Below are 27,144 nucleotides of genomic sequence, written 5' to 3' on the forward strand. Positions count from 1 at the left end.
AATTATTTTCCTGGTCAAATCGACCGATTTGATCAGACCCGTCTGGATACCACTTAAACCGACCGATATTACCGATAAACTGGAGTGCGGACGCAAGAATACCAATTTGTGATGCCAGTATTTACGTTTTGGGGCATTTTTTCAATTTAGGGGGCTCTAATATCACCATAAATCTAAAATTGGTGATTAAATTGGAATTTGCCACCAATTTGATTTCTGATCAAATCGGTCGATTTGATCACCTCTGTCTGGACACGCCTTTAAAGCAATCTCTGCTTTTTCGACGAAATTATCAATGTTCGAGAAAAAAGCTAGTGGACGGAATAGGCCCTATGACGGAATTAGCCACATTAACATTACTTCCTTAGTCATTTAATTTAAAATTTTAAGAGCTTAGTTCTGCCACAGCCAGTGCATGCACAGTCCCTTGTGCAGCACCTTGGTGGTGCTGTTGATGGGTCGCTGGCAGTGGAAGAGGCACTCGTTGCGGTAGGTCTTGAAGTCGGAGGAACACACCGGCAGGTAGACGCGCGGGCACTGATCACACAGGTCGGGCCGGCAAGTTGGCGCGTCTATATGGGCCAGTCTGGGCACACTGTTTTTTATAACTGTGGAGAAAATTGTTTTATGCCATTGACGTATAATATCTAAGGACGGGCTAATGGGGCACTAAAAATGGTACTAGTTCAGCGGTGTTACTCACGAATTCCAGCCAATCGTGCAGTCTAACGCAACTAGTTGCGATCAATAGCGCGCGTGATGCGAACTCGTCAACCAATCGCGCGCGTGATGCGAACTCATCAACCAATCGCGTTGTAGCGGTGTCACACCGTTGTACTGGCCCCTGTCATGCCTCATTATTATTGCCCGTAAAGCCAGTCCTATTTCAATGTTTTATGGAGAATTATTATCGTTTATTTCAATATTTAGTTAGGTTTAGTTTATAAGTTTTGATACATTATTGGAATGGACCTCCTTACCCCCCTCTCCCCCCAGCACCGGGGCTACGGCCGGGGACTTTTGATATGTTCACCTCCTAACTAGTCCAAACAAAGTTCCTAGCTTCTATAATACCTTCTTATATATTGCTATTAGGCCTACCAATCGCAATATATTAGCAATCGCAGGATTTAATAAGTTTTTGGCAAAAAATCCATTTTTGATACAAGCTTTTATCGCTGACTGTAATTTTCTTTCCACAGACAACTAATACTCACCGAGACCATTCTAAAAACCCCCAAACACAATTAATTTGCATTGTTTTATCACAGAGTTCTTATGGCTACTTCACGTCTCCCTCCATCATCAGATCAGCTCGGTGGTACCATAATATTGCATTGTCACCTGACTTATATATGTATGCAAATTTTCAGCTTCATTGGAAGTCGAAAAATGGGTCAAACATACCTTGCAAGATTAAGGGACGCTAAGTTGTGCCAACCCTAATAACTGCTCGGAGCAATGCTAGGCCCCTGTACACAATGGGCCAGCGTGGGCCAGTCTGGGGGACGCATTTATGCGTTAGAGGGAGCAAATGATATTGCTATCGCATTCTATGGCATGGCTGCGTCCCTTGGACTGGCCGGCGCTGGCCTATTGTGTACAGGGGCCTATCGAGAATGGCCGATCGGAGGAGTGTCCCCCATTGATAACGTTAAGTTAAAATGTGACGTTCCACGGGAAAAGGTACCTTATGAGGGTTTCTAGTTTCGGAGATATTAAATGTTTTGTAAAGAGGTGAAAAAATGCTCAATTTTTTTTTATTGTGTGATCTGAAACCTTAATGCCTAACGTTTGTTTACCTGTTTTTATTTTTGTTATAAGTTAGTTATAAGCCTAGTAATGTCGTCTCAGAGTTTAGTAGAAAAGGTACCTTATGGAAAAAAGATTGAAAATTCCCAAAAAAACTAGTCAATACGGGAAAAGAAGTTTGGTAGAGAACTGTATTAGCATTCTGCAAAACTAATTTGATAATTTCAGTTCTGGTTGGGGCGCCTCGCAAATATTATAATCGTACATAGACCGACATCACAAATCCAAGTAGACTGCTATTATACCAAAGTTACTCTCGTCAAGTCTTTCTTAACTAGAATAATCTTCATTTGGTTTGGTCGCATGCAGTAAATCAGCCATTGGTTTGCTGAAAAATGCCAATACCCGACGCATTACCTTAAGGAATATCTGAGGTCATTGAACCTCAATGCCGCTTATCTTCAATAGCAACCGAAATATATTATTGATAAGAAATAGACGATTTATACCATCTTAACCCCAAAATATTATTAGTTTATCCTAACTGTTCCATCATCATCATGCCTCATCATGTAACTTGACCACAAGGTACCTTTTCATTACATACAAATTATTGGTCTTTTTTAAGATTATTATGACGAAGAACTAATTAAATTGGGGGCAGTTTAATGTAAATTAATATTTTCTATTCATAAAAGATAAACTATAATATGATTGATATTTTGTAGTGATGTATTATTAGATTTATTTCCATAAGGTACCTTTTTGGTAAATGTATGGAGCAAATACTGTTATTGTTATGTAAGTTTAAAGTGGCATAAGGGGTTAAATATAGTATTTAGTTGGGGTTTTAGGATTTATTTCATTTGAATGACAGAATTTCTTTCATATGTGCTCAGAAAAATTGATTGTGTGTCACATTAAAAGTAAAAATATTCAATTTTGTGATTTTATATGAAAAAGTCAGAAAATACATTTTCACCTCTAAATCGGTATTGTTTTTTGCTTAAACTGTCTGTCAGTGTCGTTTTCTAATAGATAAAATTTAAATCTTGAGAGCTCATTGCAATCAATCGTGAAAATGAAATAAAACTTTATTTTCAAGAGATTGGTTAGTATACACATAAATCAGTCGATATCAAAAGTTTCTATTTGCATTACAGAACAAGTCGCAATATTTTTTTAATCTCAGATATATAAGGCATTATTATTTGTAGTCAACTATGTAACTTACTTCAGGAACATAGTTTTTTAGGCGGCTAAACTTAAAACTTCTCTATCGTAAAGTTGCTCATTTCACAACATTATTTTCAAAAAATCATATCTCTGTAACTACGCAACCTAGAAGGTTGATCTTTTGTGTTATCGATAGCTTATTTATTGCAGATTACTGGGGTATGCATAACTCCATACCCGCCATAAGGTACCTTTGACCGTGGGACGTCACAAATGTTTTTCAAAATTAAAACTTACTGAACTGTGCGTTCGCATGACGAGGATTTGGACAATCGAAGAATATTTTTGACTCCATCTTATCCTCGGCGGCAAAGGCGATGTATTCTATTTTCCGAGCATTTTTGACACTGTTACGGTGGTGGAGTAGTACCTTATTGCCAGTCATGTCAGCACCAACCTGCTCGAAGGTGAGGTTATGTCCAGGGTCTCGAGTAACTGAATGTAAAAATAAATGTACCATTAGCACCCGAGATTAGCACAGAATAAATAATACTAAGAACTGTCGTACAGAAAGGAAACTTCCTACAAAACCGAAGTTTGACAGCGGTTCAGGGTCGAATCATGCTGTCCCTTTCTAATGTATCGTCGGGTGAGAATACGTTTGTGCCATACGCCACTTACATTGGTTTGCAAGAGAGCAAAAAGAAGCTAAAAAAAATATTTTTCGAAAAGTTTTACATTTAGGAAATATTGAACTTATTTTTAATTTATGAACATTATGTTTACTATTTATAGTACCATACAAATATTGTAAATATAGTAGTAATTATAAAATAAAAGCATTTTTAATATTGCCATATGCGTTTTTGATGAGTAAATGTTAAACGTACAATGACACAAACGTTTTGGATATGTCACACTTTTGTGATAATTTTCTGTTAACAGAGTGTAATTATTATCCTATAGCAAAATGCGGATATGGCACAACATAAAAAAAAAAACAGTTTTTTTCAAAAACTGATTTTTTTTATTAAAAAAACTGATTTTTTTTATTAAAAAAACAGTTTTTTTCAAAAACTGTTTTTTTTTATTACTGTCAATTATAGCATATTTTTTGTTATTTAAGGAATCATTAAAAAACGATTTTGCCAATAATGGATATGGCACAAACGTATTCTCAACCGACGGTATGGCACTATCCCTGTCGGCTATTTAAAGTTGTCGAAATTCAAGCCATTATCTTATCTGTGGTCGTGCACGCAAAGGGGCGTCAAGTGGTGCCAACCCTAATAATTGCTCGGAGCAATGCTGAGCCGAGCGGAGCCGAGTTTGGCCGAAGTCAGGAGTCTCGCGCCCCTGATAAAACTCCACACTCGTGCGCGAATCGCGTCGCGGCCAGGAAGTTATATATTAATCGGGAGCGTCAGGTGGCGCTAGTGCCACGGTAAACATAATAGGTCCGTAATTAAATTGTTTAAAAATGTTAAAACTGAACATTAAAGTGGTCAATTATAAAATTCTAGTGTAAATATGAACAATTAGTGTTATCTCCTACAATTATTAAGAATTACAGTGACTGTGCCCGAAAAACAACTCGCAAACCTGCCGAGGTTTGGCGCTCGAACGCTCCGAGGCTGAAATGATGCCTTTCACCCGAGTTAAACACTCTATTACCCACTTTTAATTTCTAATACGAGGACAGTAAAATGCAAGTGATTTTTTAAAAACATGACATGATAAATCTTTATAGGATTTTTTAGGGTACTTTCAATTAACAATTTAGGCAAAATTATTGTTATTTATGGAATGGGGAGTCAAATATCATTAGTATAACAAATCCATTTATACTTTCCCAAATTTCAATTGCTTATCGTAAAAAAATAATAAATTCGTTCTTGGAACCTAAAATGCTCTAGTGCAGAAACGTATTATTTTCTGCACACCTTTTAGAACAACAATGATCCTCTTTCAGAGCATGAGAAATGAAAAGTAGGTTTCCCTGTGTCTCAAGAGCCAGTTCTTTCCCGATTACAAGCGTAGATAATGTTACAGAGACGATTGTACATACCAAGAGAATGCTCTGGTTGTGTTCTAGGGGCCTCAACTACAAGCTAAACTAAAAACGTATGATTTTCAACAATTTTCCTTTTAACTATGATAGGTACGAGAGAATAATGCGGCCCGGATAATGGCTCTATCTGACATCTCAGAAAATCAATTTGGCTTTATTCCAGGTATTCCAGGTAAAATACGATCGACGCTATATCGGGGCAGGCCCGCCGTCAGGGAACGTTCCCACCTGCGCCACCTTGCGGTCGTCACCGATGTAAATCGCTGCGTCTTACGTAAGCGAAGAACTCGCGAACGCAACGCGGCGGGCCCAAGGCGTTCGCGTTCGCAACGAGATCGCCCACGTAGGACACTTCTATAGGTATGAAAGGATTGATTCACCCCGCGCATCGCTTCGCTTCGCGTTCGCGTGTCGTTCGCCTACTAACGGAGTACGCTGCGTTAAGAAAAATACGTCGTTATTACCCCGAGTGAACCTGATGACGAAGGATCCGAACTCCTGCCACGGGAGCAGCCAGGGCCGCCTCTGGGGAAACGTTATGTTTTTCCGCTCCTCGTCGCCGCCTTCTTTATATCTGAATTTGACTTGCGAAAAGGCGGGCCCACGATTCTTGCCTGGAGTCTCGACTCCAAGACCTAAACATTTACTCTTCATGTTAAACGTTTCAATACCACACGTGCCATACCATGATTTATTTATATATAATAACAATACACAATGGATCTATGTATATCCCCACGCAAGCCTATCAAAAGACCGGGATTTATAGGCCCGTGAAGTTCCATAAGGGGTCATCCATTAATTACGTCACACGTTTAGGGGGAGGGAGGGGGTCAAGAAAATGTGACATATTGTGACATGGGGGAGGGGGGAGACACAAACTTTGTGACGTCACTTTAACTTCATCAGTAACCGAATTTTTTTTTAAAATTATTTCATTCGCTGTACATTTAAATAACAAGTTTTTAAAACGATAATCGTTTTTATTCTTTTAATTTTCTTTCCTAAGCAGTTTTGGGTTATAAAATTACTAATATTTATATCGTCAAAAATATTTTGATAAAATATTAATAATACTTAGGTACTTACTTAATTCGATTTGGCGATTTCGTAGAAAAAATGTGACGTCACACTAGGGGGGAGGGGTTTGCCAAATGTGACCAAATGTGACAAGGGGGGGGGGAGGGGTCAAAAAACCTAGAAATTCGTGTGACGTAATTAATGGATGACCCCTAAAATGACACTTTAAGTACCTGACAATGGTAATTTCGAGTAAAAGTTCATTTATTTACCCGGCTTCGGACGGGTTAGGTACCTACACAAAACCTTAACAAATTATACACCTAAACCTTCCTCAAGAATCACTCTAATGATAGGTGAAAACCGCATGAAAATCCGTTCAGTAGTTTTTACCTTTATCGCGAACATACAAACACACTAAAAAGACAGACGCGGCGGGGGACTTCGTTTTATAAGTTGTAGTTATTTAATAACTTGTCCATATATATTCCGTTGGATCTTTAAGATGGTTAAACGACTTTCTACTACATTTTGCGGAAAACCTGATAGAGTTAGACCAAGTGCAAGTGTTATTTTGAACGTCAACCCCACATGTTGTCTGAGTACCCACAACACAAGCCTTCTTGAGCTTACTGTGGGACTTAGTCAATCTGTGTAAGAATGTCCTATATAATATTTATTTATTTTTATTTAAACTTGTATGAAATTATGACGTATAAATAACACTTGCAATGCGTGGGCTATCAAAATCGCTGCAGACTTTTCTTGGTCTAACTCTAATTATTATGTTTCTACTCTTGTGAAGTGTGAAGAAATGAAGTAAAAATAAGTTTTTGGCAAAAATTTCATTTTAGGTACAAGCTTTTATCGCTGACTGTACTTTTCTTACGACAGACAACTAATAATCATCGAGACAATTCTAAAAACCCCTAACACAATTAGGTTGCGTTGTTTCATCACAGAGTTCCTAATGTTCCTATGGCCACCTCCTGTCTCCATCATCAGATCAGTTCGACAGTACCATATTATTGTATTGTCATCAGAACTACATACAGCTGCCAATTTTCATGACGCTACGATCCTTGGAAGATGGTTAAATTAGTTACCTTAGATTCCATTACATGTTAGTTACATACAGGTCGACCTAATAAAAGCTTGTTAAAAAGAAGCACTATCTTACTGAATTCATAATATTGTCCCAGATTTGTGCTGCTGTTGTGTTGCGACAGCAGGATTAACAACCTGTAAGGAGGTAATGCAATCACTAGTCAAATCGCATAGCCGGTTAAAATACAAATATACCGTAAAATGGGGTGAGTAGGCGCAAAACTGACATTCAAACCTCGATAACATTTTATTTTTACATATGCAAACTATAATATATAAGTGTTCCGGACGTTTGTATTTTAGTTTTTATTTTATTTTGGGTAGTTCCATTTCATAACTTTGACGATAAACAGGAAATCCCACCTCAACTCGGGACTACCCCTCGTAATTGGGGTGAGATGGGTTTTCATACAAAGGTGATTTTGGAAGATTGTTGGATCGAGTTTTTTTTATTATGAGTATTACTATAGCTCCATTTTAAATTGGCATACATTCTTTTTGTAGCAGTAGCCTTAAAATCCCATCTCACCCCCTTTCATCCTTTCTCTCCCCATTCATAACCCAACTCTCCCCGCTAACCCTACTCACCCCATTTTACGGTAGATGGTCAAGCAAATCTTGTCAGTAGAAAAAGGCGCGAAATTCAAATTTTCTATGGGACGATATCCCTTCGCTCCCACATTTTTCAGCCGCCTTTTTCTACTGACAAGATCTGCTTGACCAACTATAAAAATAGGGGGTGTTACTGCAATATTCTGCCACCAGAGTGCAGCAGTAGCGCCTATCGTAAACCATAGAGTAACTACTTAATAAGTACATACTGTGCCTTAAACTGTTATTTGACAAGTTTTCAAAGATAATAACATATGACATTGATGCATCAAGGCGGGTGGTTTACAAAAGGGCCTACCGGGAAACGCGAATAATCGAAAATTAGTTATCTGCCTCTTTATCGCTCGAATATGCAAGAGTGATAGAAAGGTTAGATAAGGAAATTTAGAATTTCTTGTTTCGCGGTAGACCCCCAGATTGTGATGGATTGTGGTAGTGGCGCCCCCTACGCAAAGTTTTGCGTAATATTTCCTATCCATAAGATTTTATTGAACAAAACTTTTTTTATTAAGTACATAAAAAAGTTGATCGACCCTTATACAGTGTGGAAAGATAAATCGGGCCCTGGAGGAAACTACCTTAAATCCTTAAGCTGGCTCATTTTACTTAAACGAGACATTCCTTTATTTTTAAAAAGAAACAAAACTGCATGCAAAGATTTTCTAAAACTCGCTTGCCTCGCCCGGGACTCAAACCGACTAAAAATTCCAAAAAATAAACACTCGCAAATATTCTACTAGTCGATACAGTTAATGTTAATGATAACATTGAGAGATGCAACGGATAGTTGTTTGGCCGGATACCGGACACCGGATATTCGGCCAGACCATCGGCCGAATATTCGGTATCCGGCCGCTGAAGGTTCGAAATAAGTGCACGTGCCAGTAAATGGAATGTTTAAATTGTTTTAAAATAATAAACGAGTACGATTAGATTACGACCGTGACTGTTTCATATTCCAATTCTGTTTACAATCCGGCCGGACAGTAGGTCACTATCCGGTATCCGGCCAGATGGTAAAATAATGGCCGGATAGAAACCGGATAGTAACCGAATATCCGGTGCATCTCTAATTTGTATAGGGGTTATCCATTAATTACGTCACACGTTTAGGGGAGGGAGGGGTCAAGAAAATGTGACATGTTGTGACATGGGGGAGGGGGGAGACACTAACATTGTGACGTCACTTTAACTTCATCAGTAACCGAAAATTAATTTATATTTTTTTATTCGCTGTACTGTTAAATAATGAGTTTTTGGAAGTAATTTTCGTTCCTAATTGATTTTGTGTTATAAAATTACTAATATTTCTTTTACCAAAAATATTTTTTCATTCAAAAAAATAATGCCGAGCTACTATTACCGATTTCGTTGCAAACAAAATTGTCTAAAATGTGACGTCACACCAGGTGGGGAGGGATTTGCAAAATGTGACCAAGTGTGACATGGAGGGGGGGAGGGGGCAAAAAACCTAGAAATTCGTGTGACGTAATTAATGGATGATCCCATACGGTACCTGGTGGAGGTGGACCACAGCCCCAAATAGATCTCCCAGACGCCCGGCGATGTGTCCACGCTCTGGAGATCTCGTATCTTGTGGAAGCGCGAGGTATTGTAGTTTGTTTGGTTGGCAACGCATTCCGCTTTTTTACACCACTCAAATTTTCCTGATTCTCCAATAGGCTCTCTAGCTATTGTTATTAAAAGGCCGTGGAATAAATGATTATATGCAGAATAAATTGATAATTATATTGATTTGATTAAGACGAGCAAAGCGAAGCGCAAGGGCACTATACCTACTTTTCCTAAAGCGCTTCGTTGTTTTTTTGAACCCTCATAACTTGGGTTTGGATTATACCAGATAAACAAAATTCTCGGGATAGGATGTCAATAGTGGACTTATTAAGCGTACACATTTTCAATTGTTATACTTCGGCTCTTATACTTTAGATTGTATTCATATCTAAAAAACCCCGATTTCGTCACTGACTCACTCACTCACTGATGATCATCAAAATCTTTAAGGTAATTCCTGAAGTCCTAGGAAGCTGAAATTTGGTATGTAAAATAGTCTTAGTAAACAAACAACAAAAAAATTCAAAACCTTGAAATTTTTTGCCCCTAAGGGGGTGACAAGGGGGAGGGGGGAATTTTGTATGGAGAATCTATAACCGCTGAACCGATTTAGTTGAAATTTGGTATATAGGGGTCATCCATTAATTACGTCACACGAATTTCTAGATTTTTTTACCCCTCCTTGTCACACTTGGTCACATTTGGCAAACCCCTTCCCCCTGGTGTGACGTCACATTTCTTCAACGACAACGAAATCGGCAAATATTTATTTAATATTTTATCTAAATATTTTTGACAAAAGAAATATTAGTAGTTTTATAACCCAAAACTGATTAAGAAATAAAATTAAACGAATAAAAACGATTATCGTTTCAAAACCTTGTTATTTAAATGATAATTAGCGTATAAAATAATTTAAATACATTTTCGGTTACTGATGAAGTCAAAGTGACGTCACAGAGTTTATGCCTCCCCCCTTCCCCTTGTCACAACATGTCACATTTTCTTGACCCCCTCCCTCTCCCTAATTAATGGATGACCCCATAGATAGTTTTTGTTGCGGGGAAGGACATAGAGTACGTTCAACCCCAAAATCATAATTGTAACAAGAAGGTAACAGGGCTCACGTGGCCCCTGTTGCCAGAGAGGCTGGCCATAATTGTAACAAGAAGGTAACAGGACTTACGTGGCGTCTGTTGCCAGACTAGAGGGACTGGCCATAATTGTAACAAGAAGGTAACAGGGCTTACGTGGCGTCTGTTGCCAGAGGGGCTGGCCATAATTGTAACAAGAAGGTAACAGGGCTTACGTGGCGTCTGCTGCCAGAGGGGCTGGCCATAATTGTAACAAGAAGGTAACAGGGCTCACGTGGCGTCTGTTGCCAGAGAGGCTGGCCATAATTGTAACAAGAAGGTAACATGACTCATGTGGCGTCTGTTGCCAGACTAGAGGGACTGGCCATAATTGTAACAAGAAGGTAACAGGGCTTACGTGGCGTCTGTTGCCAGACTAGAGGGACTGGCCATAATTGTAACAGGACTCATGTGGCGTCTGTTGCCAGACTAGAGGGACTGGCCATAATTGTAACAAGAAGGTAACAGGGCTTACGTGGCGTCTGTTGCCAGACTAGAGGGACTGGCCATAATTGTAACAAGAAGGTAACAGGCGGGCTTACGTGGCGTCTGTTGCCAGAGGGGCTGGCCATAATTGTAACAAGAAGGTAACAGGGCTTACGTGGCGTCTGTTGCCAGAGGGGCTGGCCATAATTGTAACAAGAAGGTAGCAGGGCTCACGTGGCGTCTGTTGCCAGAGGGGCTGGCCATAATTATAACAGGAAGGTAACAGGGCTTACGTGGCGGCTGTTCCCCCTGCGAAACCGCAACCGCTACGAACAAAACTGAAATCAAATCAACGCTGTTTAGAGTCAGAGACCGTGAAAAGTCTGCAGGCTGCACGTATAAATAACACTTGCACTGCGTGGGCTATCAAAATCGCTGCAAACTTTTCTTGGTCTTACTCTACACAATATTGGATTAAAAAAACCTATTGTCTATTTATTAACTTACGAGGAATATAGGTATATCCTGATTGTAATAATAGGTATAGTAGGTTTAGTACGGAACACTAATAAATGCATGGAACAGCATGCACTTTAGGCTCACTTAGTTCCTTAGGTCAAACAAAGCTGATTTGCCCCGGTAGCCAAAAGATCGTACCGTGCATACCCCCTAAAAAGGGGGGGGGGGTGAAAGGGTCGGCTCCCCAGGTCCAATCTATGCTATATTTCTTCCTGTTCTTAGCAACTAGGGCAAGTAATATATAATTTTCGTATAATTTAGGAACGAGGAATCCATTTTTGAAATAATTATTATACCTTTCCATATAAAAAAAATATTATTGTACAAAAATTGAAAATGATATGTCATTTTTTGTGACTATTTTGGATGTTACAATCGCAGTGTGGTGATTTGCACTAAATAAAAAATTGGACGATGTAGCTCATGTATTTTTTATTTTGCAAAATATCACTTTATAGTAGGCATTCATACATTTTTTCGTAATAAAAAAATAATTTATAGCGCGTGGCGGTAACGATTTCCATACAAATGGAACTATGCCCAAAGTCAAAGATTCAAAATGTTTATACTAAAACACTGAATTTGGCATTTTAAAAGTTTGAATATAATGTTTTAATAATTTTTCCATGCGTTTTTGAACTTTTTTGGAACAAATCTGTTGTTTTGTTTTTCTTCCATACAAACTAACTTTCTCCCCCCCATTTCTCCCCTTAAGGGTTGATTTTATAAAATTTTATTTTAAATGCGGTTACGTTATAGCGGTTAGCGGTCACGCACAGTACAACAAACATTATCGTCCGACAGCAGACGGGGTGTCCGACATGGCTAAAATTATCGTTCACAGGCAGTTGCATGGCTGCGTTATGGTATCCTATTATGGGGCCATAGCACCGATATTCAGCATCTTTTTGTGGTGCAGAAAAAATGCGTCAGAATCCTAGCCAATATCCACCAACCAAATAGCTGTAGACCTTATTTTAAAAATCTAAAACTTCTAGCCCTCCCCTCTCTTTACATTTTAGAAGTAGCCATATTCGTCCACAAAAATATACATCTTTTTAAATTTTGCCAAAATGCCAGACGCAAACAGTATTTAGAACTTCCGGAGCCGAAACTAGAGATCTACAAAAACGGCCCCTATTACAGGGGCTATTAAAATTTACAATAAAATTCCCGCTTATTTAAAAACGTCATACAACCAATTTGCAACAAATCTAAAAAGTAAGTTGGTCGTAAAGTGCTACTACAGTATATCTGAGTTTATGGAAGACACATTGTTATAAGTATAAGTAGTATGTAAGTAAGAAAACACATTTTACTTAAAAAATATATTAAATTGATTACTCCTAATTGTTACCTACTCTTAATTTACTTTAAGTCATATATGTTATGCTTGTCACATAAAATTTATAATTTGATTTGTTACAAATATTTTTGCGATACCCTACCAGGGTCCATGTGCCTGTATGTTACTATGTAGTTTACTCGTATGTAATATAAATATGTACATTGGATGCAAAATAAAGATCTCTATCTCTATCTATCTCTATCGGAAGCGCCGAACCGATATCGGATGTCGGAAGGTGGCAATGACAAAAACAGTTGTCATTGGCATTAAGTCCGCCTTTTTACGCTATAAATAGTTTTTTTTTATAATAATGATTTATTAAATGCATAAATAAATACAGAGAAACTCATATATCTTACATTTTACTTCCTTCCGACATCCGTTATCGGATCGGATATTGTGAAAACGTTCAAAGGTGCACTAGTAGTAGTAGTATTGAAGAATATTACCTGATATACATACAGTAGTCTCAAAAATTCGAAAGGCACTCATTTGCATTGGCAAAAACACAAGTGTTTTTACAAATCAGAGGAGTTCATCAGTTCAGTCGTTACTTTGATCAGTGCCTGTACTTCAATTTCACGCCTATATACATTCAATTTCACATCTATTTCATGCATCAAGTGTTGCTTGGAAGCCATTGAAGAAAATCATGAATCTAGTATTGAACTGGCATGAGTGGTGGGGATAATTGACAGAACGGGATAGTCTTAATGTAGAGTCGGACCAAAAAAAGCGGATTTGATAGCCCACGCAGTGCAAGTGTCATTTATACGTCATAATTTCATAGAAGTTTGACGTTTAAAATAACACTTGCACTGCGTGGGCTATCAAATCCGCTGCAGACTATTCTTGGTCTGACTCTATCTTTCAGTAGGAGTAGCCTAGCGAAAGCGCTATTATTGTTTGTCCTTGTCGCAGTCTCACATATTTATTGTTCCCCACCGTAAATTTAGTATGGCTTATGGTGGGCAACAAATAAATTCGACCAATCATATAGTTCGTTTTTTTTAGCATTAGAAAGAACTTGAAAGAAGGTAAGCAATCTTGACATGTCTTTTAATTGAAAAACGCTTTTTAAAAATCAATAACTATTACTTATGAAAGCAGAAGAATATAAATGATTGTATTAGATTCATAATTGTTACATATTTGCCGTAACTTATTTTTAAAACGTGTTTTTCAATTAAAAGACACATCAAGATTGTTTACCTTATTTCTAATGCTAAAAAAAACGAACTATATTAGTGTCGCATTGCGTATGTTTTGTCCCTCACGGAGGCACGCGTATAGTATACCACTTCTATATGATGATTAGGATGCTACCTTCTATTAAGAACATGAAGAATCATTTACCTAATTTATTAACGTATTTATTTAAAGAAATGCCGCGCTGCTATAGGACTTTATAGCCATCAACGGCGATGCGGGACCCCATCACACAAGCGCTGCAACAAGCATCTGCAGCAGATGATGTGGTCAATGATGATGATATCAAGGTTCCGTATATGTAATTATACGGTTTAGTACCTGAATCCATACTATAATATTACAGCTTTTGCCCGCGACTTCGACTGCGTGGCTCAGTAACAGCAGCTAGTGTAAGCATAGCGCCTGAATAAAATGTAATATCAATCATTCAATTTGAGTATAAGTTTCAATCAGTGGTCAGGCAATTCATTAACTCTCTCAAAAGAGAGTGAAAAGGAGGGGGGGGGGGGGGGGGGGGGCTTTTCATTCTCTTTTGGGATTATTCCCGACGTAAAAACTATCCTATGTCATCCCCCGAGACTCAAAATATCTCTATGCCAAATTTCAACTAAATCGGTTCAGCGGTTTAAGCGTGAAGAGGTAACAGACAGACAGACAGGCACGCGTTCGCATTTATAATATTAATAATAAGTACGGATAAAGGAACTCTAATAAAACGCCTTCTTTTACGATTAGGACAGATATGACCGCTAGGTGGCGACAGCGCCACGCGCGGTTATGGGTAGCCACCAAAATTGGTGTGGGACGGATGTACCTACTTGTAGCTACTTGTTGCGACGCGACGAAATCGCGGAGTGAGCCACGCCTGCCTATAGTCTATATCAGGGGTCTCCAAATCCGCGACGTGTTCCAATCCGGCCCGCGGACCCCCAAAGCGAGTGCCCACTGTCCGGCCCGCGGGAGCCAGGCTCCAGGGGTTCAGCATTCATTGAGAGTGGAACTGTTCCTAACAGCAGCAACCGGACACCGTCTCGCGACGCAGAAACCGACGGTGGCCCGCGCGAACATTTCTGAGGCGCACAATATGGCCCTTCAGGTTATAAAGTTTGGAGACCTATAAGTAATATAATTTACTTAGGTAGGATTACTCGTAGTGCAATCTGTGTAGGTTGCCCCATAGATATTTACACGCTAGGGCTGTGAGTTGTAGACCTCGGGATAAGCTTCTCACCACGAGTTGAGTTGACACTTGACGTGTACGTTAGCCACTGCGTGAACTCGATCGCAGTCCATCTCGCTCGCACTGATGTATTGGTGCGATCACATATAAAAATTTATGATTTTTGGAATATTGCAGATTGGGGTTCTTAATATAAAAAAAACCGGACTCGCCCACCGAGGATTCCGTACTTTTTAGTATTTGATGTTATAGCGGCAACAGAAATACATCATTTGTGAAAATTTCAACTGGTAGCTATCACGGTTCATGAGTTACAGCCTGGTGACAGACAGACGGGCAGTGGAATCTTAGTAATAGGGTCCCGTTTTTACCCTTTGGGTAGGGAACCCTAAAAAGAAATGGTGATGTTCTTTTAATAATGTATCAATGTCATATTTTACTGTCTGTGAAAACTTGTCAAAAAACAGTTTAAGGCACAGTATGTACTAGCAAAAAGCAGAGCTTTGTAAGGGCTCGCGGAGGTTTTCTACCTTAACGTACCGAACCGGTTGCTGTCCGGTACGCCTGTCTGTTACAGCTTTTACTTTGTCCTTTAAAAACGTGTCCATGCAGACGACAAAATCAAATTGCCAATAGATCATCATCCACACGTAATATACAATTTCATAAGTGCATTACATCCTACACGGTCGCCCAGTACTTTTTGTAAGGAACCCAACTGGCTTTCCTACATAATGTTGCGTCAGCGAGCCAATGTTCTTGAATTTATTTTTGCGTCCACTCCACACAATTGATCGAAAAACTATCCCGTCTGGACACCTACTGGCGGTAATCACGCTGCTCCACACATAAACTAACACACACAGTTCCACTAGGTACAGCCAGGGTCCAGCATCAGCTCTATCTTGGGTACTGCTCTTCCAAGTTCTCATTAAGACGTGTCAGATGACCAAAACAGCGTGTGCCTATGTTGCACCAAACCTGAGTTCCACTAGGTACAGCCAGGGTTTAGCATCAGCTCTATCTTGGGTACTAATCTCCTAAGTGATCATCAAGACGAGTCGGATGGCCAAAACAGCGTGTGCCTATGTTGCAACAAACCTGAGTTCCACTAGGTACTGCCAGGGTTCAGCATGAGTTGCATCTTGGGTACTGTTCTCCTAAGTGCTCATCATGACGAGTCGGATGTCCAAAATAGCGTGTGTCTATGTTGCATCAAACCTGATCGAGTTCTACTAGGTACAGCCAGGGTTCAGCATCAGCTCTATCTTGGGTACTACTTTCCTAAGTTCTCATCAAGACGAGTTGCATGACCAAAACAGCGTGTGCCTAGGTTGTATAAAACCCGAGCTCCATTAGGCACTGTCAGGGTTCAGCATCAGCTATCTTGGGTACTGAAAGTACTGATCTACCCAGTGATCATCATGACGAGTCGGATATCCAAAACAGCGTGTGTCTATGTATGTTGCATTAAACCCGAGCTCCACTAGGTACTGCCAGGGTTCGGCATCGGCTCTATCTTGGGTACTACTCTCCTAAGTGCTCATCAAGATGAGTCGGATGACCAAAACATAATGTGCCTTTGTTACACCAAACCTAAGTTCCACTAGGTACTGCCAGGGTACTGGGTCATTTTGCTGAACTGCACGCCGACGTTTCGATTGGCGTGCAGTTCCCATACAAGTTGCAGTCGGGTTGTAGTCCGTCTGTATCGGCCCTAAGTCACTGAAGTTTGTATTAATTATGCTTATCTTTATTTATAATTTTAGCAGTTCCAAGCAATAGTAACACTAAAGGCGCCATTCATTAATTACGTAAGACAATTTTTGCCAGCTTTTGACTCCCTCCCTCCCCTATGTAAGAAATAATAAGAATAGGCTGACCCCGTCCAGCCACCAATATAATTTATTTTCAAAAAAATATTTTTATGAATGTTTATTTGTACCTGTACAAAGGTACTTGAGCTCGTTTAAGCTAACTCTGCACCGTGTTTGATAGCATAGAGTGTGGAAGTATTATTTTAAACGTCATAATTTCATAGAAATTAAAAAAAATATCGCATCTTTGTGATCTTACTTAACCCATTCAGGGCCAGCGACTCAGCGTATGGGTCATGCTCAAACAGTTCCGCAGGGCCAGTGACTCACATGTGAGTCCTGAATAAATTCTGATTTAAACTTAAACGAAACGTAATTTGATGTAATAACGTAAGTATCATATAAGCTAACAACCATTTCTATAAGGCAAAGGCATATTAGGATAAAAAATTATAAACACGTTTTTTTTAATGAAAACAGGGTCTCGAATATTCAAGTTTGATTTACTATCAATGCAATATAGTAAATATACTGAAATTCTAAATACATAATGCGATGCAAGAAAACAGAAAGATCTATATTTAAAAAATACAAAAAATATATATATTTCAGAAGTTATTGACATGGCTCAAGGTATGGGTCACCGTGGCCTGGCGCTACTTGTAAAAACTACTAATGTTTCCGTAGCAGGCTAAAATAAACTTTATTGGCTGGTTTTAAAGCTTATTTCATGTTGAAGCTGTTTGATATTGTACCATTTTACAACTGATTACTGTTTGGATGATGGGAAGCAACAATTTGTAGGAACCAAGCCGTAGTATAATAATATTTTGTTTTGTATGAGGGGTAAGGCAACGAGGATTTTCTCCCACTGTACTTTTATGTCATAATATTTGGTGATCGTTGTATTGTATCTTAGGCAATTACCTACTAACAATGATGTTAAGGTTAATTTTTTTTCGTTTCAATATAGAACAAGGCGGTTGAAACAGTCACCACTAACTAATATGTATTGTATTACAAATAGTTTGTGACAAATATTTACAAGTTTTTTCAAACATCGTGGTTTCTACGGCAGATTAGAAAGTAAGTACTATAATACATTTTAAGTTGTCTATTGTTACTAATATAATGGCGTTTACCAAAACAAAGATACATGACCGACCAGGTGTAAGCTTATCGGACACACTTGGACAATAAACAAGGAATGCATCCGAGCGGCGGCGGCGGTATTATCTTTCATGTGGTATTTGTCACAAGAGTTCAAGATGTGATTCATCCCATCCCCCATTAGAGATGTATTTTGGAGTAACATGGAAAATATTATTTAGTCACGATTTATTCGCTGGCGACTTTATACTCCTCCTGTGCTGTTTAGTGGTTTCGTATTTTGTGACCATGGCTATGGATTACCGGAATTTGAACCCGCCTAACCTGACCGACTGTGCTATGAACTGGATCGGGATATCGGGAAACGGGTCTAATTTAACTTCCAAGATTTGCCCCAAAAAACAACAACAAAAAACACGGCAAGTTAAATAGAATCAGACCAAGCTAAGTTGGCAGCGATTTTGATAGCACAGGCTGAGTACCTAAGTGTAATTTAAATGTCAAACTTATATGAAATTATGACGTTTAACTTAACACTTGCACAGGCTGAGCTATAAAAATTGCTGCCAACTTAGCTTGGTCAGACATTAAAAGCTTGTAGAAAGTAAAAATATTCACTCCTACAAACTGCAATAATTAGTTTCTTTTTTGATAGGCACAGAAAATCGGTGGTTAGTAAAAATGTTGCATAATGCTGTCCAACTGGCCGGCTTCATAAGCGGCGATTTATTTACCGTTCGCGCCAGGCTCGAGACCCATAAGCTGAGTCATACGTTTTAGCTAAAAACGGTTTGTATGGTGGCCTGGCGTATTGTGTACGCTCGGCGGTTCGTGGCCATGAATGGGTTAAGAACTATGAAAACCCCCTCCCACCCCCTTGTAAGAATAAATAAGATATGTTCGACCCCCCTCCACCCCAAAATCGTCTTACGTAATAAATGAATGGCGCCAAAACTGTATCTCGAACTGAAAATACCCGATTTAAGTTTGCTAACACAACATGACTGATCATCACATCGTCAGCGTCACAAAACATACGAGTAAATATACAGCAAGATTGATTGTTCTAGTAGGTATTCACAAAAACTTAATTGCTAAAATGGGAATCAAACCAAGTGAAGCGAGGTGGGTTGAATCCAAAATTGTACCCACTTTGGTATTCATCGTTGTTAATGGCGTAAGCGCCATCGACATTTGTCGAGCGTAGTTACTGTGGGGCTCGCAGATTCCGAAGTCAGGAACTCGTACACGACGGCTGGAACGCGCTGGCTGGCTGCTGCAGATTACCTTCTTGATTACCGCACCATTACCGGGGCTGTGTAGGGTGTTTAATGAAAACACATTTGTTGATTTATAAGAAAACTTTGGAGAGTGTTGGGAGGCTGGTGCCTCTGTGGCTATTGATGAGTGAGTGAGAAGCACCCAGGGTGGGCGCGTATATATAGGCGCGCTCGGCGCGATCCCCACCGTGGGTACTCTAGGCCACGCCTACTCAAGGCGTGGGTGTTACGTGCAGAGTGAGAAATTGTTTTATTCATCCAATAAGCTTAGTCTATTACATATTGTTCGTAATTAAGGGAAAAGGGTATGCAATTTATTGGGGAACAATTTACACTTAAAATTATACACATAACATAATAAAATTAATAAAAAATGGACACAAGTTTCATAATAAAATAAACACACAAAAGTAGATTAACATAATATAAGAACGATTAAAACTAAACATGTATGATTAAAAACTAGCTATACACGACAATCTCCCCCACGTGTGTCAACACCGTCTGATTGCGAGGAGTATATAGGTATAAGCCGGGAAACTGGGCGGCGGACGTCACCTGCGCGGGTGCGAACAATGGCTACTCTTACGTGGCCATCAGGGCCGGGAAAGAGTTGTGCGATTACGCCTCTAGGCCATGTTCCTCGTGGCATGGAGCTGTCCGCTACGATGACTACGTCGCCTACATGTAGTTTCTTCACGTTCTGATGAGCACCGGGCCGAGGGAGGAGGCTGGGTCGGTATTCTCGCTGCCAGCGCCTCCAAAAATGGTCGGCTAAGGTCTGCGCTGTCTTCCATGACGAGAGTGACATAGTCGCGTCTGTGAAGACGCCCAGTGGTGACATTGAGCTCGATCGCCCGATGAGAAAATGGTTCGGCGTCAGAGCTTCGCTGTCTAGGTCTGGATTCACTGGTGTCAACGGTCGAGAGTTGACTATGTGCTCGGCTTCCAGCAGTAATGTATGCAGAACTTCTTCGTGAGGTGCTCTCTCTTTGAGTGTTACCTTTAGTGACCTTTTCACGCTGCCTACGAGCCGTTCCCATGCACCGCCGGCGGAAGGGTTGCCGGGCGGTATCTTTTTCCAGGTTATGGCTCGCTCGATCAAAAATGGCTTTAAAGTGTCGGGCAGCGTCTTCTTGGCCTCTGCCAGTTCTCGCTCTGCGCCGTAAAAGTTGGTGGCGTTGTCAGAGTAAAGAACTGTAGGCGTGCCGCGTCGCGCTATCATTCTGCGCAAGGAAAGTATCATAGAGGATGCCGAAAGTGAGGCGGCAAGCTCTAAGTGCACAGCGCGTGTCGTGAGGCATGTGTATAGTACACCCCATCTCTTTTCGCGGCGGCGGCCTATTGTGATTTGCATAGGGCCAAACAGGTCTACGGCTGCAGCGGTAAATGGCAGTTGATTCGCCTGGAGCCTCTCTGGCGGGAGGTCGCCTACAGGAACCTTGAGTGTGGTTCCTTTATAGGTCCGACACCATTGGCACTTGTTCGCTATATAGCGAATATTACCGCGCAGCCCGATAATGAAATATCTCTGCTTCAACTCGTTGATGACGGTTGCGTGGTTGCCGTGGTCGAAGAGCGCATGAAAATGATGTATTAGCAGCTTGACGAAGTCTTCTTTTGCGTGTAGGACGGGTATGTGCACGTCTTTGTCAATTCTAGCGTTTAGCACTATGACTCCGTTCTTATCAAGTTGTATTGCTATCTTATGCAGCGGAGACTTCTTCGGTAGAGGCCGCCCAGTTTCCAATAGCTTAATCTCCTCTGGAAAGGCAGCATGTTGACTCCGGCGAATTAGCAATATCTCTGCTAAATTTAAATGCCCCTTATTCATTTCTGTATCTGTTTTCTTAGATAGCAGTGAGGCTTTAAATACCTCGGCGGCAACCAGAACCCTAGCGGTGGCGCGAACTAGTCGTACGAACTTTGAGAACCTACTTACCTCCGGCAGGTACTCAAACTTATTTTTCGCGACACCTACTGAGCATACGAGTTTGTTGGCGCGCTCTTCGCCCGTATCGGCGACGGGCGTTGGCGCTTTTTCGGTCGGCCAATGCTCTTCGGGTTTACGTATAAAATCGGGCCCTATGAACCACCGATGGTTCACTCCGAATTGCGCAGGTATACCGCGAGTCGCGTCGTCAGCCACGTTAGCTGCACTAGGCACCCAGCGCCAGTTGGCGGGGGTGGTAGTGTTCTCGATTTCTGCTAACCTATGTGCTACGAATGTTTTATACCTACGTGGGTCCGAACGTATCCACGTGAGCGCCGTTTTGGAGTCAGACCAAAAATACTTGTCCTTTATTACGTAATCTGACTCCTTGACTATGGTTTCCGCTAATCTAGTAGCTAGTACGCAGCTCTGCAATTCCATCCTCGGAATGCTAACTACCCGGAGAGGCGAAACGCGGGCCTTAGCGGCTACTAACGCGGAAGTTCTAGTCCCTTCGGGGTTCACGCTAACTAAATACACGGCCGCGGCATATATTTTTTCATCACACTTGCTCGGAAAAGATGTATTTACACGTAGGGCTTGCGGGCGGGAAATTGAAATTTTCGCCCTAGGGCGGAAAAAATCTTTTCCGAGCAAGTGTGATGAAAAACACTTATTTACACGTAGGGCTTGCGGGCGGGAAATTGAAATTTTCGCCCTAGGGCGGAAAAGTGTTTTATACAGAAGTTTGTTTTTATTAATTCTCCTTTTTTTCCTTACAAGTGTGATGAAAAACATTGTGTGTGCCACGGGCGGTAAAGAAATTCCGAACTCGTGAACATTTTAAGCCCTCGCTTCGCGTCGGGCTTAAAATTGACACTCGTTCGTAATTTCTTATTTCCCGCCCTTAATACACAATGTACTATTTCGCTCGCGTCGCAAAAAACATGCATATATGCCTCCCTATTAAATGCGGGCACGTGTCGCGGAATCTCTAAGTCTCGTAATTGTTGTACGTTATCGATGAACGATCGCCAGGCGGGTGCGAGTGAGACGGGTATAGGCGAGTCCCAACCGATTCCTGTCCTCCATATTTCCTGCATTAACGCCTTGCCTAAGACGGATATGGGGCTTACGTAACCGATCGGATCGAATATTGACATCGCGCTACTCGTTACCTGTCGCTTCGTCGGCAATTTCTGACCGTTAAGTACGTCTTCGGGCGTATTACCAAAGTTCACGTTGAAACCTAAGGTGTCACGCTTGTGATTCCATTTCAAACCTAATGTACGTTCGCTCTCGCTCGCGCCTAACAAAGACGTTTCCTCTTTGCTATTCACTACGTCAGAAATTACCGCAGGGTGGTTCGAAGCGAACCCGCGGAGTTCGAAGGACGCGCGCATGTTTAGCTCGTAAATATCGTTTACTACGCGTCTGGCGTGCTCCTCTGACTTGTCGAGGGCGATCAACATGTCGTCCATGTACGTATTTTTAATTGTTTTTTCAGCTGCGATCGGAAACTCAGTACTATGCGTTTTTGCGTTTTCGTTTTTGACATATAACGCGGTTGTCGGCGACGCTGCCGATCCAAATATAAGCCGCTTCATTCTGTACTCTTGTGGAGGAGATGTACGGTCTTCCCCCCTCCAAACGAAACGTAACGCGTCCCGATCTCGCTCTACTATTTCGATCTGTAAAAACATCTCTTTGACGTCGGCTATCACCGCGATTTTACCTTCGCGGAATCGCACTAATACGCCAAAAAGTGACTCTAACAGGTCGGGGCCGGCTAACAGCGCGCTGTTTAGCGAACGTCCGTATGCTGTAGCAGCCGCGTCCCAAACTAACCGCATTTTACCGCGCTGTGGGTGAAATGTGGGGAAATGAGCTAGGTACCACGTCCGGGGTGAGTCGGGGGGCGGGGGCGAGTTCATTTTCTCCGCGTAACCTTTATCGAGCAAGTTGTTCATATGTTTCGTATATTCGGCTTTCAACTTTACGTCGCGGTCTAGTTTACGTTCTAGACTGAATAGCCGCTTTAACGCTTGCGCTCGGTTATCGGGGACTTTTTCGTCGTCAGTTCGCCATAATAAGCCCGCTCGATACCGATTCTCCCCCGGTATCTTATCACACGTGGCTTTTAATAAGTCTAGCGCGCGTTGGTCGGGATCGGCCCGAGGCAACTTTTGCGAAACGCCTAACGATTCTATGTCGAAATGCTGTTTCATAAGCTCTAGAGCTTCGTCGTCCGCGGTTTTAGGCCGTGCGTGCCCAACAAAATTTACCGCGGCGCGACGCGTTCGGTCTGGGCCGTGTAGGACCCATCCTAATCTAGTTAGACTCGCGACGGGAAGGTTAGGCGGGCCGTCTATGACTTGCCGAGAAATGATGAGGTGCCAGTTATCTTGGCCTATCACGATAGTAGGTACTGACGTCGGGTAACTTAACTCGTCCGCGATTTTCGACAAATGTTCGCACTTGTCGACTAAGTCACGTGGTACGCCTTGCGAACCTATACCTATATCGCCTATCGTGAGCACCTCCATTAACTCCAAATGTCGGCTACAAAAACCCCTAATCGCGACCTGTAGTGAATACGAATCAGGGTCTGTGACTCTGCCGCCTATTCCTTCAATTTCTAGCGTCTCTCCGCGTACACGAGGCGCGATTTTGTCAGCTGTCTCGTGCAGCATTAAAGTCATTGCCGCGCCTTCATCGAGTAGCGCGAGGGTTTGTACGGTACCTAAAGGTCCCGACACCTCCACAGGCATGACTTTAAGATACGTTTGCGGGAGTCTAATATTGTTTACAGATACGGCCGGCGTACTGTTACCGTTCGCGGGCGCGGCCGCGTTCAGTCCGTGTAACAGCTTACTGTGTCCGGCTTCGCACTGATTTACACCGCACGCGACGTATTTACACTTAAACGGCCTACGGTGATTCACGTCCAAACATCTGTAGCACAATCTAGCACCCTTCACCAGATCCCATCGCTCAGATATCGTCGCGGCTAAAAACTTTGAGCACGCACTGACTTTGTGCTCGTTCCCGCTCTTACAAATGGCGCACGTACTGCGCGAGACAGGGACGGACGATACCTGCTGTTTGGGTCTAGCTCCGGTTGACGCGGGTTTTTTTTTATTGTTATTTTCGCGTGGTTTTACTTGTGCGACAGTATGTTTACTACGCGATCTACTCTCCGTTTCGCGTGGGTAATCTTCGTGGAAATCTGACTCCGAGCCCGTGCTACAGTCGCGGGAGAACGCGGGGACGCGAGATCTAGAGGGAGCGTTGCTCGACCGCCTAGGTTCGTGTTCAAAAGATACCGTGTTCACTACAGCTCGCGATCTAGTAGCCGGTCTGCGGTTTACGCGTTTGGCTGCAGTACTAATGTCGTTGAGAAACTCAGATAAAGCGGCTAAGCCGGGAGTTTCCGAATTAGTCTGCCTATATCTGGCCCATTCGTAACGCACTATCAAATTTAATTTGTCCACTATTTTGTTCACTAGTTCAGGCGCGTGCAAATATTTTTCTTGACGCAATGATTTTACGGTGGCGACGGCGTTCGCGATATGCGCGGCAAACGACGAGATATTAGCATTGTCTTCCGACAAACGCGGCATGCGTTTGATATTATGCAGCTCCGTAAGTACAATTTCCTCGGGGTCGCCAAATTGCCGTTCTAGCGCTTCCATAATTTCGTATGGATCCTGAACAGTGTACATGATCGATTTTACGGCCGTCCGGGCCTCGCCTTTAAGCGCGCGTCTGATTCTACTGACATTATTGACGGCACTAAACATGGGCGACGTGTCCTCGAACTCCGCTCTAAACGATATCCATTCGGTGATATCTCCGCCGAACGGGGGTAACTCAGGCGGCTTGTGATACATTGGCGGGTAGGTACCGTGTGGTACCTCTAAATATCGCGGTTGCGGTTTGCTGGCCCGGTCGGGCGCGGCGCGCGGCGCGGTCTCTTTCGGCGGCGGGATTTTTACGTTTTTACGCGCGATCTCGCGCTGTAGCGTCGCTTGTCGTTCTACCCAACTTCTAGTTCGTACCTCGGCCTCGGACTCGACACTGCCGCCGTCAGACTGCGCCTTAACTTGGGCAATCTGCAGCATTAACTTGGCAGTATCGGACTCTGCTTTGGCTACGACTAGAGCGGCTTTACGAACCTCGAGCTCTGCTAACAGCACGGTTAATTCACTATCGCGGTCCCTACTTACCGATTCGCGAACAGACCTAACTGACTCGCGAACAGACGGCGCTCGCGGCGGCGGCGCAACAACGGGTGGCACTAAAGTATTCGACCGACTGCGAACTACCACTGTATCGTTATGACGCTCGTCTGAGTGTACCGACTCATTTTCTTTCTCATCACTAGTTTTCTGGTCGCCACTGGTGCCTTTGCTCCACGTATTGGTCGCGCCGGACGTAGTATTGCCGGACGAGGGCGTAGGCGTGGGGACAGGCAGGTCCCGTTTGCGTGAGCGTAGTGATCTTCCGTCTTGCGACATCTTCTTCTTTCTTGATTTTTACGCACACAACACAACACAACACTTGACACACGCGGGGGGTCCCTAACTATATACAAATTTACCTGCCTAACGCCTATGCTCTGACGCCACCGAGCGCAGCGTCAGTGCCCCTAAGCGTGGATCCCTCGGTGCACTGAATCTCCCGCAATGGCTAAAGTGCAAGGCCTAGAGCGTTCGAAAGCAGTGTGATGGTATCACCATGTGACACATGCAACTAAAGTTGCCAGGACACGTGAGTGGAGGCGAACCTACAACACTGCACGGTCCACCGGCAAGCCGGTAATGGTGGGTTACGGAAAAGGTTGGTAGATAAGGTCTGAGCCGAAGCGAACTTCGGGGGCTCAGCGCGTTCGTTTTTCTTATTTCTTTGTTCTCCTGAATTAAGTATAGTTCTACTTAAAATTCAGCGCGTACTTGTTTCTTTCTTCATTCGGCAAACGAAGGACCATAATGTCGAGCGTAGTTACTGTGGGGCTCGCAGATTCCGAAGTCAGGAACTCGTACACGACGGCTGGAACGCGCTGGCTGGCTGCTGCAGATTTCCTTCTTGATTACCGCACCATTACCGGGGCTGTGTAGGGTGTTTAATGAAAACACATTTGTTGATTTATAAGAAAACTTTGGAGAGTGTTGGGAGGCTGGTGCCTCTGTGGCTATTGATGAGTGAGTGAGAAGCACCCAGGGTGGGCGCGTATATATAGGCGCGCTCGGCGCGATCCCCACCGTGGGTACTCTAGGCCACGCCTACTCAAGGCGTGGGTGTTACGTGCAGAGTGAGAAATTGTTTTATTCATCCAATAAGCTTAGTCTATTACATATTGTTCATAATTAAGGGAAAAGGGTATGCAATTTATTGGGGAACAATTTACACTTAAAATTATACACATAACATAATAAAATTAATAAAAAATGGACACAAGTTTCATAATAAAATAAACACACAAAAGTAGATTAACATAATATAAGAACGATTAAAACTAAACATGTATGATTAAAAACTAGCTATACACGACAACATTATTGAACTTGAAAACACCGCATAGGTATCGTATTGTCTGAATACCCACAACACAAGCCTTCTTAAGTAGTCAATTTGTATAAGAATGTCCAATATTTATTTATTTATTTATTACTAACGCCATCTGTTAGAGAAAGAAATAATTCATTATTTTGCCAACAGATGGCGCTAGTAGTAATACAAAGTGTTATTACTTTATTTAATTTTTTTAGGTTTATAAAATGATATTTTTATGTTTGATAACACATCTAGACATGAATTTAAATTACTATGTTAAATTTCAAACCTAACAGTGCAGTAGTTTTTCCGTAAAG

General features: G+C 41.9%; 1 protein-coding gene across 2 annotated transcripts; it reads right to left on the minus strand.

Annotated features, from left to right (window-relative positions):
* Positions 1 to 354: 354 nt before the first annotated feature.
* On the minus strand, positions 355 to 13,365 carry LOC134803369 (uncharacterized). 2 transcript variants are annotated; one of them, XM_063776177.1, is made up of 7 exons: positions 13,189 to 13,365; positions 11,166 to 11,210; positions 9,255 to 9,429; positions 7,200 to 7,261; positions 5,464 to 5,634; positions 3,226 to 3,423; positions 355 to 608 (listed from the first exon to the last, which is right to left on the minus strand). In XM_063776177.1, the coding sequence occupies exons 1-7, from the start codon at positions 13,235 to 13,237 to the stop codon at positions 394 to 396; spliced, it is 915 nt and encodes a 304-aa protein (XP_063632247.1). In that variant the 5' UTR covers positions 13,238 to 13,365; the 3' UTR covers positions 355 to 393. The 2 variants fall into 2 exon arrangements, with proteins under 2 accessions (XP_063632247.1, XP_063632248.1); XM_063776178.1 differs by lacking the exon at positions 9,255 to 9,429.
* Positions 13,366 to 27,144: the final 13,779 nt, after the last annotated feature.

Source organism: Cydia splendana, chromosome 26 (genome assembly GCF_910591565.1).
Source record: "Cydia splendana chromosome 26, ilCydSple1.2, whole genome shotgun sequence".
Lineage (NCBI taxonomy): Eukaryota > Metazoa > Arthropoda > Insecta > Lepidoptera > Tortricidae > Cydia > Cydia splendana.